Below are 11,627 nucleotides of genomic sequence, written 5' to 3'. Positions count from 1 at the left end.
ATTGGACTAAAACTGCGACCTAGACTTTGATTTCAAAAATGTGTTCATGGACAGACGGACATGGCTATATCGACTCAGGAGCCCGCCCTGAGCATTTTTGCCAAAGACACCATGTGTCTATCTCGTCTCCTTCTGGGTGTTGCAAATATATGCACTAACTTATAATACCCTGTTCAACAGTGTGGCGCAGGTAATAAAAATGACAGTCGCTATATTAGAACTTTGATTGTCAGTCAAATTGACTTAAATTGTTCAACAATTGGGAAATTTAAAATAGAGAAAATCTGGAAATGAATCGATGAATGCTTATAAATATGGGGAAATATGTTACGGTTCACAATAATTAAAGGGTATTGACCAAATAATTTGGTCAATATTAACTTGACGTATTTCTTTCAATTTTGCATTTAAAAAACCTGAATACCCCTCATTTTGAAGGTGTGTGTGTGTAAAATGTTGCTCCTATTTTGATTTTGGAATTCACTTTTCAGTTGTCAAAATGTCGTCCAAGCAAGAAAAGCAGCGTATCAAAATTTTGCTCGCGCATCGGGAAAATCCGAGCTACTCGCACGCAAACTGGCAAAATCGCTAAAAGTTGCCAAATCAACCGTTACAAATGTAATTAAAGTGTTTGGGGAACGTTTGTCGACAGCCAGGAAGTCTGGATCGGGGGGAAATCGAAAACCGGAAGCAGCTGAGACGACAAAGAGAGTTGCCGGTAGTTTCAAGCGAAACCCTAACCTCTCTCTCCGAGATGCCGCAAATAAGCTGGGTGTATCGTCTACAACCGTGCATCGAGCCAAAAAACGAGCCGGACTATCGACTTACAAGAAGGTAGTGACTCCAAATCGCGATGATAAACAAAATACGACGACCAAAGCGCGATCCCGGAGGCTGTACACGACAATGCTGACGAAGTTTGACTGCGTGGTAATGGTCGACGAAACCTAAAAGGAAGGGGAAAGGTAGCAGATATTTTCAAGCACATAAAACTGCAAAGAAATATCTGGTTTGGCAAGCCATCTGTACCTGTGGCTTGAAAAGCAGCATTTTCATAACTTCCGCCACTGTCAACCAAGAAATTTACGTGAAAAAGTGTTTGAATAAACGTCTGCTGCCTTTCCTGAAGAAACACGGTTGTTCCGTACTGTTTTGGCCGGATTTGGCATCTTGCCATTACGGTAAAAAGGCTATGGAGTGGTACGCCGCCAACCTGCACGTGGTTCCCAAGGACAAGAACCCTCCCAACACGTCAGAGCTCCGCCCAATTGAGAAATACTGGGCTATTGTCAAGCGGAACCTAAAGAAGACCAAAAAAAAACTGCTAAGGACGAGCAGCAGTTCAAGGCAAACTGGCTTTCTGCGGCGAAGAAGGTGGACAAGGTGGCTGTACAAAATCTGATGACAGGTGTCAAGCGTGAGGCCCGGCAATTCGGATTTGGAAAAGCGAAAGCCTAACTGAATATTTTTCATGAATTTTATCCTAAGTGAACTTGAAAAAGAAATTTAATTTGATTTTTTAAATAAACGATTTCACCGATTTACACGCGTTTTCCCTTGACCAAATTTTGACCGTATCACCCTTTATTGAAGTAATTCTTACCATCAATTATGAAGACCATTTATTTCGATACTTTTCTGTTATAAATTTAAGACTAATTGAATATTGCAAAATTGTTGTTGGTATAAAATAATTTTATTTTGAATTTTTATTTTTTTTTGTCACAATTGTCAATTGAACATTGGCAAGGCTAGCAACATTCTCGTAAGGGATAAAAGCTACAATGTGTGCTCATTGTGAAGATACCTCAAAAAGAGAAAAAAATAAATACTTGTAAAGAGGAAGAAACGATATATGTTTCTTCCTATTTCTTCAAACATATAAACTATGTTTGAAGAAATACTGCATGGTATTTGGTAGGTGGAGATAACAAACCCATAAACCCCTTTAGCTACACCTATGCCATTTAACAATACCGACAATCAAAGTTCTGCTCAAATGAAAAGATTTTAATCACCTGATAGCTTGAAAATACCTTCATAAATATGCCTTGAGTAGAACCTTGTATGCAATTCATAGTTGAGGGTATGGCCGAACTTTCGGCCGTATATACTTGTTTTTATGTCATTCATAAAGTAAACAAAAAATTATTCAATATGAAGGAATCTTCGTAATGTTGAGGAAACATCAATTTGCAAGAACTAAAATAAAGTTTAAATGGCTTTAGTGCCATCATTTTGTTTGAGTGAGGATACAAGCAATGTGTCGAACTTTTTGTCGATATTTTTTATAAGATGCAAGAATTTTTTGGATGATATGCCGAGTTTTAAATAATAAACACTTTTATTTTTATTTCACAACTTTTAAATTAATGTGAAATTTTATATTCATTCATTCCGGCTGAATACCTTACAATTTTCTTTGCATTTTGCAATATTTATAGTAAGGGGGCGTTAGTTTCGATGTAACAAATTTATATTTTTATCTGGACTTTGTTGCTTTCATTTGGATAAAATGTTTGGAAAATCTATCACTAATACATATGAGGGAACATTTAACAGCACATAAATTTTTGAAACGTTGATCAACACTTGCATGGAAAAAATTCCAATGTTTCCATTCTACTACACCCAAGAAAATAATTCTGTTCTTTAAAATCAACTCCGAAATGTAGAAATTGTTCGTGGATTACATTTCGGTTATTACAAAATATTTACAGTGAAGTTTTGTGACCATTGTGGACATGTCTTTAGGACTTGGGTATAAAAAAGCAGACACCTTATCATATCGTGGAAAAGGCTAGCACTTATTTAAAAGAGAGATCTTTACCTACCACAGGTGGTATGACAAAAACAACAAAATTATCTTTAATAGCGTTTAAAGAAAACTGCAAATATATGTTTTTGCAAACAAAATTGATTTATTCAATGAAATACATAATCCAAGGGTAAGTAGTGATTTTTATATCGTTATAATACATGCAAGGTCCATAGATAATTATAAGTAGTTTGTTTCAAGGATACTTAGCATTACATTGCTACCCGAGGGTCCATAGGTCTAAACCAGAGATTCCAACCTGTTCCATCGAAATTTGGTGATTTTTTGGAAACTACAGCCACACGATTGGATTTTGAGATTAAGGGTTCTGGAGCAATTGATCCACATGCCGTCAATAGTAATTTCTCTGTACCATCGTCCATAATGTCATAAAACTTCACATTATCCAAATGACAATTTGACTCAGAACCCATATCAAAGGCTGCAATACAAAGGGTTCTTAGTTAGCTCTAAACTTTCCAAATCTTTCATATTAACTTACAATTGAAAATTAAATCGATTCTATTCGGGGGTGGTAGGGTTATATTCCAGCGACATTCAGAGTAATTGCGGTCATTATCATATGGGGGACTTGCTATATTTCCTTTTTTGGATAAGAGTACGCCACCGCATCCTGGTGGTGATTTACGATCACTTGCCCAATAAGTCAATTCATGCACATAATAAGTACTTGCGGAAATGCGTGCCGCATTGGTAGTTGTGAAGACTGGATAACCGGAAAAGCCCTGACGATCACAGCGCTCGAATATGGTTTTATTGGTTTTCAAATCGGTTATCTGAAGATGTGAAATTACACTGTGCCTTAAAGACAGGACGATATTTATCTCTTTAAGTTGTCTTACCAATAGTTTTGTCTCATTGCAATTCTCTGTTAGTGTGAAATATCCGGGATTGATATAAAAGTTGAGATTATAATTTTCCGGAAGAATTATTGTGTTGTTCCCTATGGATTTTCCATACTGGCCTGTCAAGCTACCGCTGAGTTGATTAAAAACTCTATCGCCGACTGTAATAAAAAATTGAATAGTTTACAAAAAAAAAAAAAAAACTCGCCCTTAACAGCGAATTTGTTCTTGGTCGGACTAATATACCCTCGCCAGTGATGTTTAAAAATTAGTAAATGGAATTCTTAATTACCTTCTTGACGGGTCACTCTTAGTACAAAGCCCTTGCCACCCTCATTGGCATCACTATGAAATATAATTTCTACATTGGTGTTATTGGTATAATCGTTTAGTACGTGTTCATCCAAGTTGAAATAGTGATTGGAGGATCGACCGCAAATCGTATCGACGTACTGAAATATTAGAAATCCAAAATTAGAGAACTCTAAACAGTATTAGCTTGCAAGACTCTAAATTCCTATCCAGATATTTCGCCTTGAGTTCGCAATAGGGATGCCAGACGTGCTCTTTTAAAGAGCACATGTGCTCTTTTTTACAAAATGTCCTCTTAAAACAAGATAGGCCAAAAGAGCACGCAAAAGCGCTCTATTTTTAGTTAAGTACTCTTTTTGTGCTCTTTTAATGCATCACAACAAATATTACTCCAACGCGATTCAATAAATGGTAAAAGTAAATTGACATACGTAAATGTCACACTACGAGATTTTCCTACGCCGTTATTTTCTAATTAAATAATTTTTTACTTTATATATCAGAGTCGAAGAAGAGCACGCCGATGTTGCTTCTTCACTTTGTACTATGTTCTAAATGTAAACAAACTTCTTTCAATAACATTTTTCACAAAAACACCAAAAAAAAAAATACTTACAAAGTATTGTAAGAAAATTAGTTTGAGATGAAAATGGATTATTTTATGTTCATGTTATGATCCTTTTCGTTATTTTTAAATGAATTATATTTCAATAAATTGGAATTAAATGTTTTTATTTTGTTTGAAAAAATGTGCTCGTTTTTATAACCTGAATGTGCTCTTTTTGCTTCTTCAAAATCTGGCATTCCTAGTTCGCAACAAAATTTACAGACGGGTTCATATCTGGTTTGTTTATGCCGTTGCAAAAAATGTGGATAAACAATCGGGAGATCGTCTCAACTCTTTAATTATATAAGCAGTATCGCTACGAATCTGTTATAAAAACCGAATGTACGAAGTGATAGTTCTTACAATGGAAAATGTTACCTTAAGGCCATTTAATCTTTAGTTTAAGTCTACAACATTAACATAAAACTGAGGGCAAAGTTCTTCTAAATGGGGATTTCACATAAGGTCGTTTTGCGCTAGAGTTACTTTACAACGATCGCGAAACTTTACAACTCCTGCAGTACAATCTCTAAAGTTTCAGTCAGAAGATCATCCACTGAATCAAAGCTTTTCAAACACTAAGGTTTCGCTGTTCACTTCAAACATTGAGGTTTGCTCTTTCAGTTCATTCACTAAAGCTGCAGCCCTAAAGTTCAGCTTAACGTTAAGCCACAAACACATTGGAGTACTATCTAAACACAGTTCAATCACTATGGATTACACTTCCACTTTTGCATGCAGTTAAACTACTAAGGTATACTTCCCCAATTACTCCAATCACTGAGTCTTCAGAATACAGTCCGAACACTGAGGTTTCGGAACTTCATTCAATGACACTTTAGAAGGCAGTCTCAACACTTAAGTTTACTTCACAACTTCAACCAATGAGGCTGAAGTCGGAACTCCAATAACTTATTCTTTAGAATGTATTTAAAAAAACTGAGTTTTCAGCCTGTCGTTCAAACTATAGAATGCTGTCCAAACACTTCAGTTTACTTCACCAGTTCAAACACGATGGTTCTAGTAGGAACGTCAATCAATGATTCTTCAGAATGTAGTTCATACATTGAGTTCAATCAATGACACTTTAGATTGAAGTTAAAAAACTGAGGTTTACTTCTCCATTTCAAACATTGAAGTTTCCGTCGAAACTTAAATCATAGAAAGACTATATGATGACATTAGAATGTAATTTTGGAATTCAGTTTTTTTTCTGAGTCGAAACTTCAATCTCAGTGTCTTTATAATGCAGTTCAAACACATAGGTTGACTTCTGCAGATCGCGCCAATCTCAGTTGCTGTACTTCTGACCGAATCAATAGCACTTTTGAAAATGCGAGCTTTCGACAATGAGATTTGAAAGAACTGACAAATTAGTTTACAATGGAGCTAATGGAGCAGTTTTCCCAGTGCTAGGCAGACATCTTGTACACGTTTTTAATACCATATTGACTACCTGCAATTTTCCTAAAAGTTGGACATGTGCGAGAGTTGTTCCAGTACCAAAGGTTAAATTTCCACAACGTATTGCTGATTATAGACCGATAAGTATTCTTCCTGCTATCTCTAAAGGTTTAGAATTGTTGATGAATTCTCAAATTGTTACATTTGTGGAAGGGAACGACTTAATATCATCGTACCAATCAGGATTTCGCCGAGGTCATAGTACAACGACATTGATAGTAGATCTTGTCGATGAATTAAGAAGGTCGGTAGATGAAAGAAATACCGTAGTTTTAGTGAGCTTGGACTTAAGTCGGGCTTTTGGCTCGATTAGTCATAACGTTTTGATAAATCAGCTATATGAGGTTTATAGATTCTCCTCATCAGCATGTCGTTTGGTGAAATCTTTTCTTGGAGGAAGAAGGCAGTTTGTCCGCCATAAAGACATTGATTCTGAAGAGCGCCTGATATTTCGCGGAGTGCCGCAAGGCTCAATTCTGGCTCCTATTTTATTTTCGCTTTATGTGAATGATGTCTTTGACGTTTTGACTGTTATGAGAGGGTACTTATATGCAGACGATCTGCAATTACTTGCCCACTGCGATCGCAGTAGCTATCGAGCTTTTGAGGAGAGCGTGAATAGGGATTTGGCGGCTGTAGTGGACTGTTGTCGAGCGAACTTTATTGATGTCAACGTGTCAAAATCGCGTTCCATGGTATTTGGACTTCCGGACTCCTTACTGCGATTCTCGTTGAATAATGTGGTTCTTGAAAATGTGGCATTAATGAAGGTCTTAGGGTTTTACATCGATAGCCATCTCAAGTCTGATGTACACATAAACAGACTAGTATCGAGGATATCGATTTTACTTAGGAGACTCTACAATACTGGCTTATCTCTCACACCTGATGTATGAAGGACTATTGGATTGTCTGTGTTATTACCCCATATACTATATGGGTTAGAAGTTTATTCAGGTGCTTGTATTGGTAGTCTTGATCGACTGAAATTGTGTTTCCACAGAATAATTCGTTTTGTATATAGCCTTAATTACAGTGACCATATAAGTTCATATGTGTATCAGTTTATAGGATGTAGTTTTGAGAGCCTAGTGAAACTTAGAGTGCTTCTTCTTATGTACAAGGTCGTTAAATATAATAGACCATCCTATTTATCCTCGAAATTCATTTTTGGCAATTCGGCCCGGACACAGTCTCTGTAAGTACCACAGTACCGGTCAATAATTATGCAAAGGTCGTTCCGCGTCCGCTCGATACAACTGTGGAATACGTTCGTTCCTTACGAAAGGAGAAATTTCTCATCGACTTGTGATCAATTTCGAAACTGTATGTTACAGTTCATCTGAAAATTATATTAAAGTACGAGCTTATGGTAAACCACATCTTCAATGCTATCCACATTCGTGTCAGTTATTAGTCTTAAGTATTAGGTATAACAGTGAATTATTAGTTCATAAGATGATATTATATTTATGTATTATTAATTACAGTGTCAAACATTGGAAAACTGCATAATTGTATAGGCCAATTTAGGCTTTTTGATTATTGATTGAAATAAATGAAATGAAATGAAATAATACCATGTCTGAATCTAACTCCCAATGGCATTGCTGAAGCCCAGGCGACTACAGTTCGACTAACATAAACACGAAAAAACATTTCAGTGCTGAATCATTCCCTCTCAGTAATGCTGGGACAAAGCTTTTCAAAGTTGTTATCTTCATAATGTGAAGTGGCTATGGAAAGTAGTTCCCTTGTTATTGACTTAAAAATAGACTCGTCAGCACTCATTTGTAAGAGAGAACTTCACCACGTGTGATATCATAATGAACCTAATATAACAGGTTAACTAACCAAATCAATTATTACAATTTCTGACACTGCGGTTGACTCGAATCAATGAATAAATACGACACTATCGCACTGGATGCAACCGTTGAGTCCGAATTTTGTTCATCTGTCCTAAGGGTTGGAAACTTCGCCAACTATAATTTAACTTACGACGGCAAGATGAAACATCCGGGGAACCCGACCAACGTACGATCGTCTTCCAATTCCCTATTATCTACAAATTCACCTGCACTCATTATAACTGCCATCATTTAAGTACTCCTTAATATTTGGGACAGTTGGTCGCATTGTGAAATATCTCCATAGAACTTTAAATCTCGAAGGTAACTTACATCTTTGTACTTGATTTGGATATAGTCCAAACACTTTCCAGTTATCTGTGAGGCATTCTGCAAGTCAATGTAGCTAAAATCGAAGTACAACGATGTAGATGAATTCAGATACCAGGTGCAATGGATGTTAGGTCCGTAAGATGTATTATTGTTTAGTGGGAATACCAAAGTCATATTCTGTTGGAAGAAACAGGATTTTTCTTTGCTTTAGATAAACTTCAAAATGTGTAGAATGTTGCCACTCACCGCCTTATCATTTAGGTTGAATTGTGTGTTTGACCCACAGTAGCTCTTTTCCAGGGACAAAACGATTTCAAAGCTAACTTGACCTGGCTGCTTGGCCACCAGCTTCACTGTTGCATCCTGATACGAACTTACCAACGAGGAATTCGTTGTTTGGCAAAATTTACCCATCGGGACTTGACCAACGGCCATACTATCGAAGATTTCCAAAGTGTTACATGAGTCACTGGAACAACTTGCATTAGTGTTTCCACACTGAACGAGGTTAGAGTTCATTTGGATTTTCCTAACATTTACACCGATACGGTATCCCTGGGGAGCACTTAGGCTATAGAGGCATATATACTGATCGCCACCAGGTGATAGAGTAAAGCTTCGAACCAAATTGAGAGGTGAACTGTCCTCAGCTATGAAGGTACGTTCATTACAGTTTGGAAGGAATAACACCTGGGCCTGAAAACCTTTCGCAGTATTGGATATATCCGAAATTGCATTAATTACGGCCTCATTACGATCGACTAATACCATAGGAGGATTCTCACTGAGATCTCCCGTCAATTTCTCAACAAGTTTCTCGGCTTCTATGGAGCGACCCGAATATATGCTCACATAATCGAAATCAGTTTCAGTATCAAAGTATTTGAATTCAATGGCTATGGAACGATCGGCCGGGGCGGTTACATACCAAACACAGTTCATATCGTCCGCATAACCATTTTGGGGTGACTCATGCTTCTGAGGACGTATGGAGGTTCTCGATGTGGTGATATTTCCACCACAAGTTTCGAGACTATACTCGATGGTGTATTTGGTGCTGCTATACGAATCATAGGAGAGTCTCAAGTATTTGTAAGCCCGTTCTTCAAAATCCCTTGCACACTTTTTCTCGTCGGGCTGCTCCACACCTTCCTCGTTTCGTTTGTAAACCGTGAAGCCATGGCTACATGTCACATAGTTGGGTAAGTCGTGAATGGTACGGACATTAATCAGTTTAGTGCTGTCATTCGACCGGAAGATGTAGTTGCATTGAAGTCGCCTACCGCCGAATCCTAAGGGAGTGGGACTTTCCACCTTTTGCACTTCGGACGTGACATTGAGTACAACCGTACAGTGGCTGCGTATATTCAAGGTGAATCCATCGCCTTTGACAGATCCATCGGTGTGGAATGTCAGTCGTAGACGTTGCGAGGTAGCGTTATAGGGTAGAGGTAATTCTCTGCCGCAATAGCGGGGACCTGGGATCCAAATACCATCCTCGTCATACTGTATCTCCAGATAATCCTTTGTACAGTTGGCTGAGTGCTCTATGAAGAAACGATTGTAGAAATTCACTTGAAGATAATTACCCGGTTTGGTATAGAATATCCAGGAGCAATCAATATTGTTAACATAATGGGCCGCATCAACTTGAACGACGGTTTGAAAGAACGAGACGAGAGATTCACTACCGCACTGCAGAGTCTTACGATTGACCATAGAAAATTTTGTGGCACCAGAACCATAGTTTTGTGCCTGATAGACAATATAGGTTAGATGGCTCTTCAATGTGTATCCCTCGAATGCCTCCTGGTTATCTTTGCAGATTTTTATTACGGAGTCTGCGGCCCAACGTCTCTCTTTGATTATCACAAATTCACGATCGCAATTGTCGCTAAAGCTGAAATTACCCGAAAGGCGGTATTCAGATGCTGATCCTCCTAGGAATGGTGGCTTTGTCAGTGACCAGACACACATAATGGCTCCATAGTTGACGTCTGTCACTTCGGGTTGTTGGACTGTGAATTTATCTGTATATACCACTGAATGGCCGCCACATTTGTGTATTCTATAGGTCATGGTAAGGCGTTTGATGTGTTCATGCTGGGATTGAACGAGGCGATAGTCTCCAGCCTCCTGGTTCAGGGGTTGCAAAACGTTTGTCAGATTTTCCCTATAGCTGGTAGTGATGGTCCCATCTCGAAACACTAGAACCGAATGTGTGATTCTACTCTGGTTCACATGCCAATATTCCAAGGTTGTAATATTGAAGACCAAGGTACTGCCTGAATTGAACTTGATCTTTGTGTGGCAATTATAATTGGTATTGAATACTTCTTGTTGGTCATTGATATCGATGAGGCCAGCCCGATTTTCCTCATTGATTGGCGACGGACAAGGAGATTCAATATTGGATGTGTAACGTGCTCGAATCGTTTTGAATTGCACATCACTGGGAGGTACAAGAATTTTCACAGACATTTTGTTATCTGTAGACTGAATAAACTGGTCCGGAACAAAGGTATTGACATCAAACGTGGTTATTTGACTTAAATAGGTCTCGTCATTCCATAGAGAAAATGTGGGCGTGCTGAAAGAAGAGATAATGAATCATATAAATATTTTTTTAAATAAATAGTTAATTAAATATGGATAAAAATAGCATCTTTGTTAAATTTTTCGTATTGAAATAACACTAGTTTACACTAAAAATATACATGTGATGAGAGGTTACTTTTTTTAATGTATTTTCATCTGCTGAATTCCCTTTTTCACAAGACAAAACATATCTCGAGCGAAATGTCCGACTGTATAATTATTGATACTTAAATTCAAGCTATTAACAAACGTGTACAATTGGATCTGTGATAAGTTAAGTGCTTCAGAATATATCGATGAAAATAGGGCGAATTTTCAAAAAAAAATCGTTTTTTACGTCGGGTTTCTCTTCATTTTAGTAAAGATGATACTTTAACGTAAGAAATAAGACCAATTAGAAGAAAATCGACCGAAAATTTACAATAACTAAAAGCAATTAAGTGAATAAATCCGATGTCAAATCATATAAATATGAGCCACTCACCCACACAAAAATGCCACTCGGCCACACAAAAATGCATTTTTGTGTCACAACAAGAACTCTTCGTCTGTGAAGTATCTTGGCAACTTGGGTAAAGGAAATAGTCCTGGACTTTGCACTCTTCGTCGAACCTATATCAGGTGTCAGATCTAGCAAGGGATTTTAGGAAGCATTTCAATTTCATATTCATTGATTCATTTAGCTGGGTGATTAATTTTTACTCTTCATGTTAGCTTGATTTCGAAATGAGCGATTTATACAGAATCTATACACGCCTAACTAACATACACATGTTTCA

At 37.5% G+C, this 11,627-nt stretch overlaps 1 protein-coding gene across 1 annotated transcript in view; it reads right to left on the bottom strand.

Moving 5' to 3' along the window:
• Positions 1–2,897: 2,897 nt before the first annotated feature.
• The window catches only part of LOC142236010 (cubilin homolog), a 32,867-nt gene continuing 24,137 nt past the window's right edge, over positions 2,898–11,627 (bottom strand). The window contains exons 17-22 of the mRNA XM_075307260.1: positions 8,497–10,840; positions 8,251–8,427; positions 3,977–4,136; positions 3,682–3,845; positions 3,321–3,615; positions 2,898–3,260 (exon numbers count right to left, since the gene is read on the bottom strand). Coding sequence (XP_075163375.1) covers positions 3,031–3,260; positions 3,321–3,615; positions 3,682–3,845; positions 3,977–4,136; positions 8,251–8,427; positions 8,497–10,840 — 3,370 coding nt within the window. The 3' untranslated portion in view covers positions 2,898–3,030. The remainder of the gene's footprint in view (positions 3,261–3,320; positions 3,616–3,681; positions 3,846–3,976; positions 4,137–8,250; positions 8,428–8,496; positions 10,841–11,627) is intronic.

This window comes from Haematobia irritans, chromosome 4 (genome assembly GCF_050003625.1).
Source record: "Haematobia irritans isolate KBUSLIRL chromosome 4, ASM5000362v1, whole genome shotgun sequence".
NCBI lineage: Eukaryota > Metazoa > Arthropoda > Insecta > Diptera > Muscidae > Haematobia > Haematobia irritans.
The sequence above is the reverse complement of the archived record's forward strand: the minus strand, read 5'-3'. Positions and strand labels throughout refer to the sequence as shown.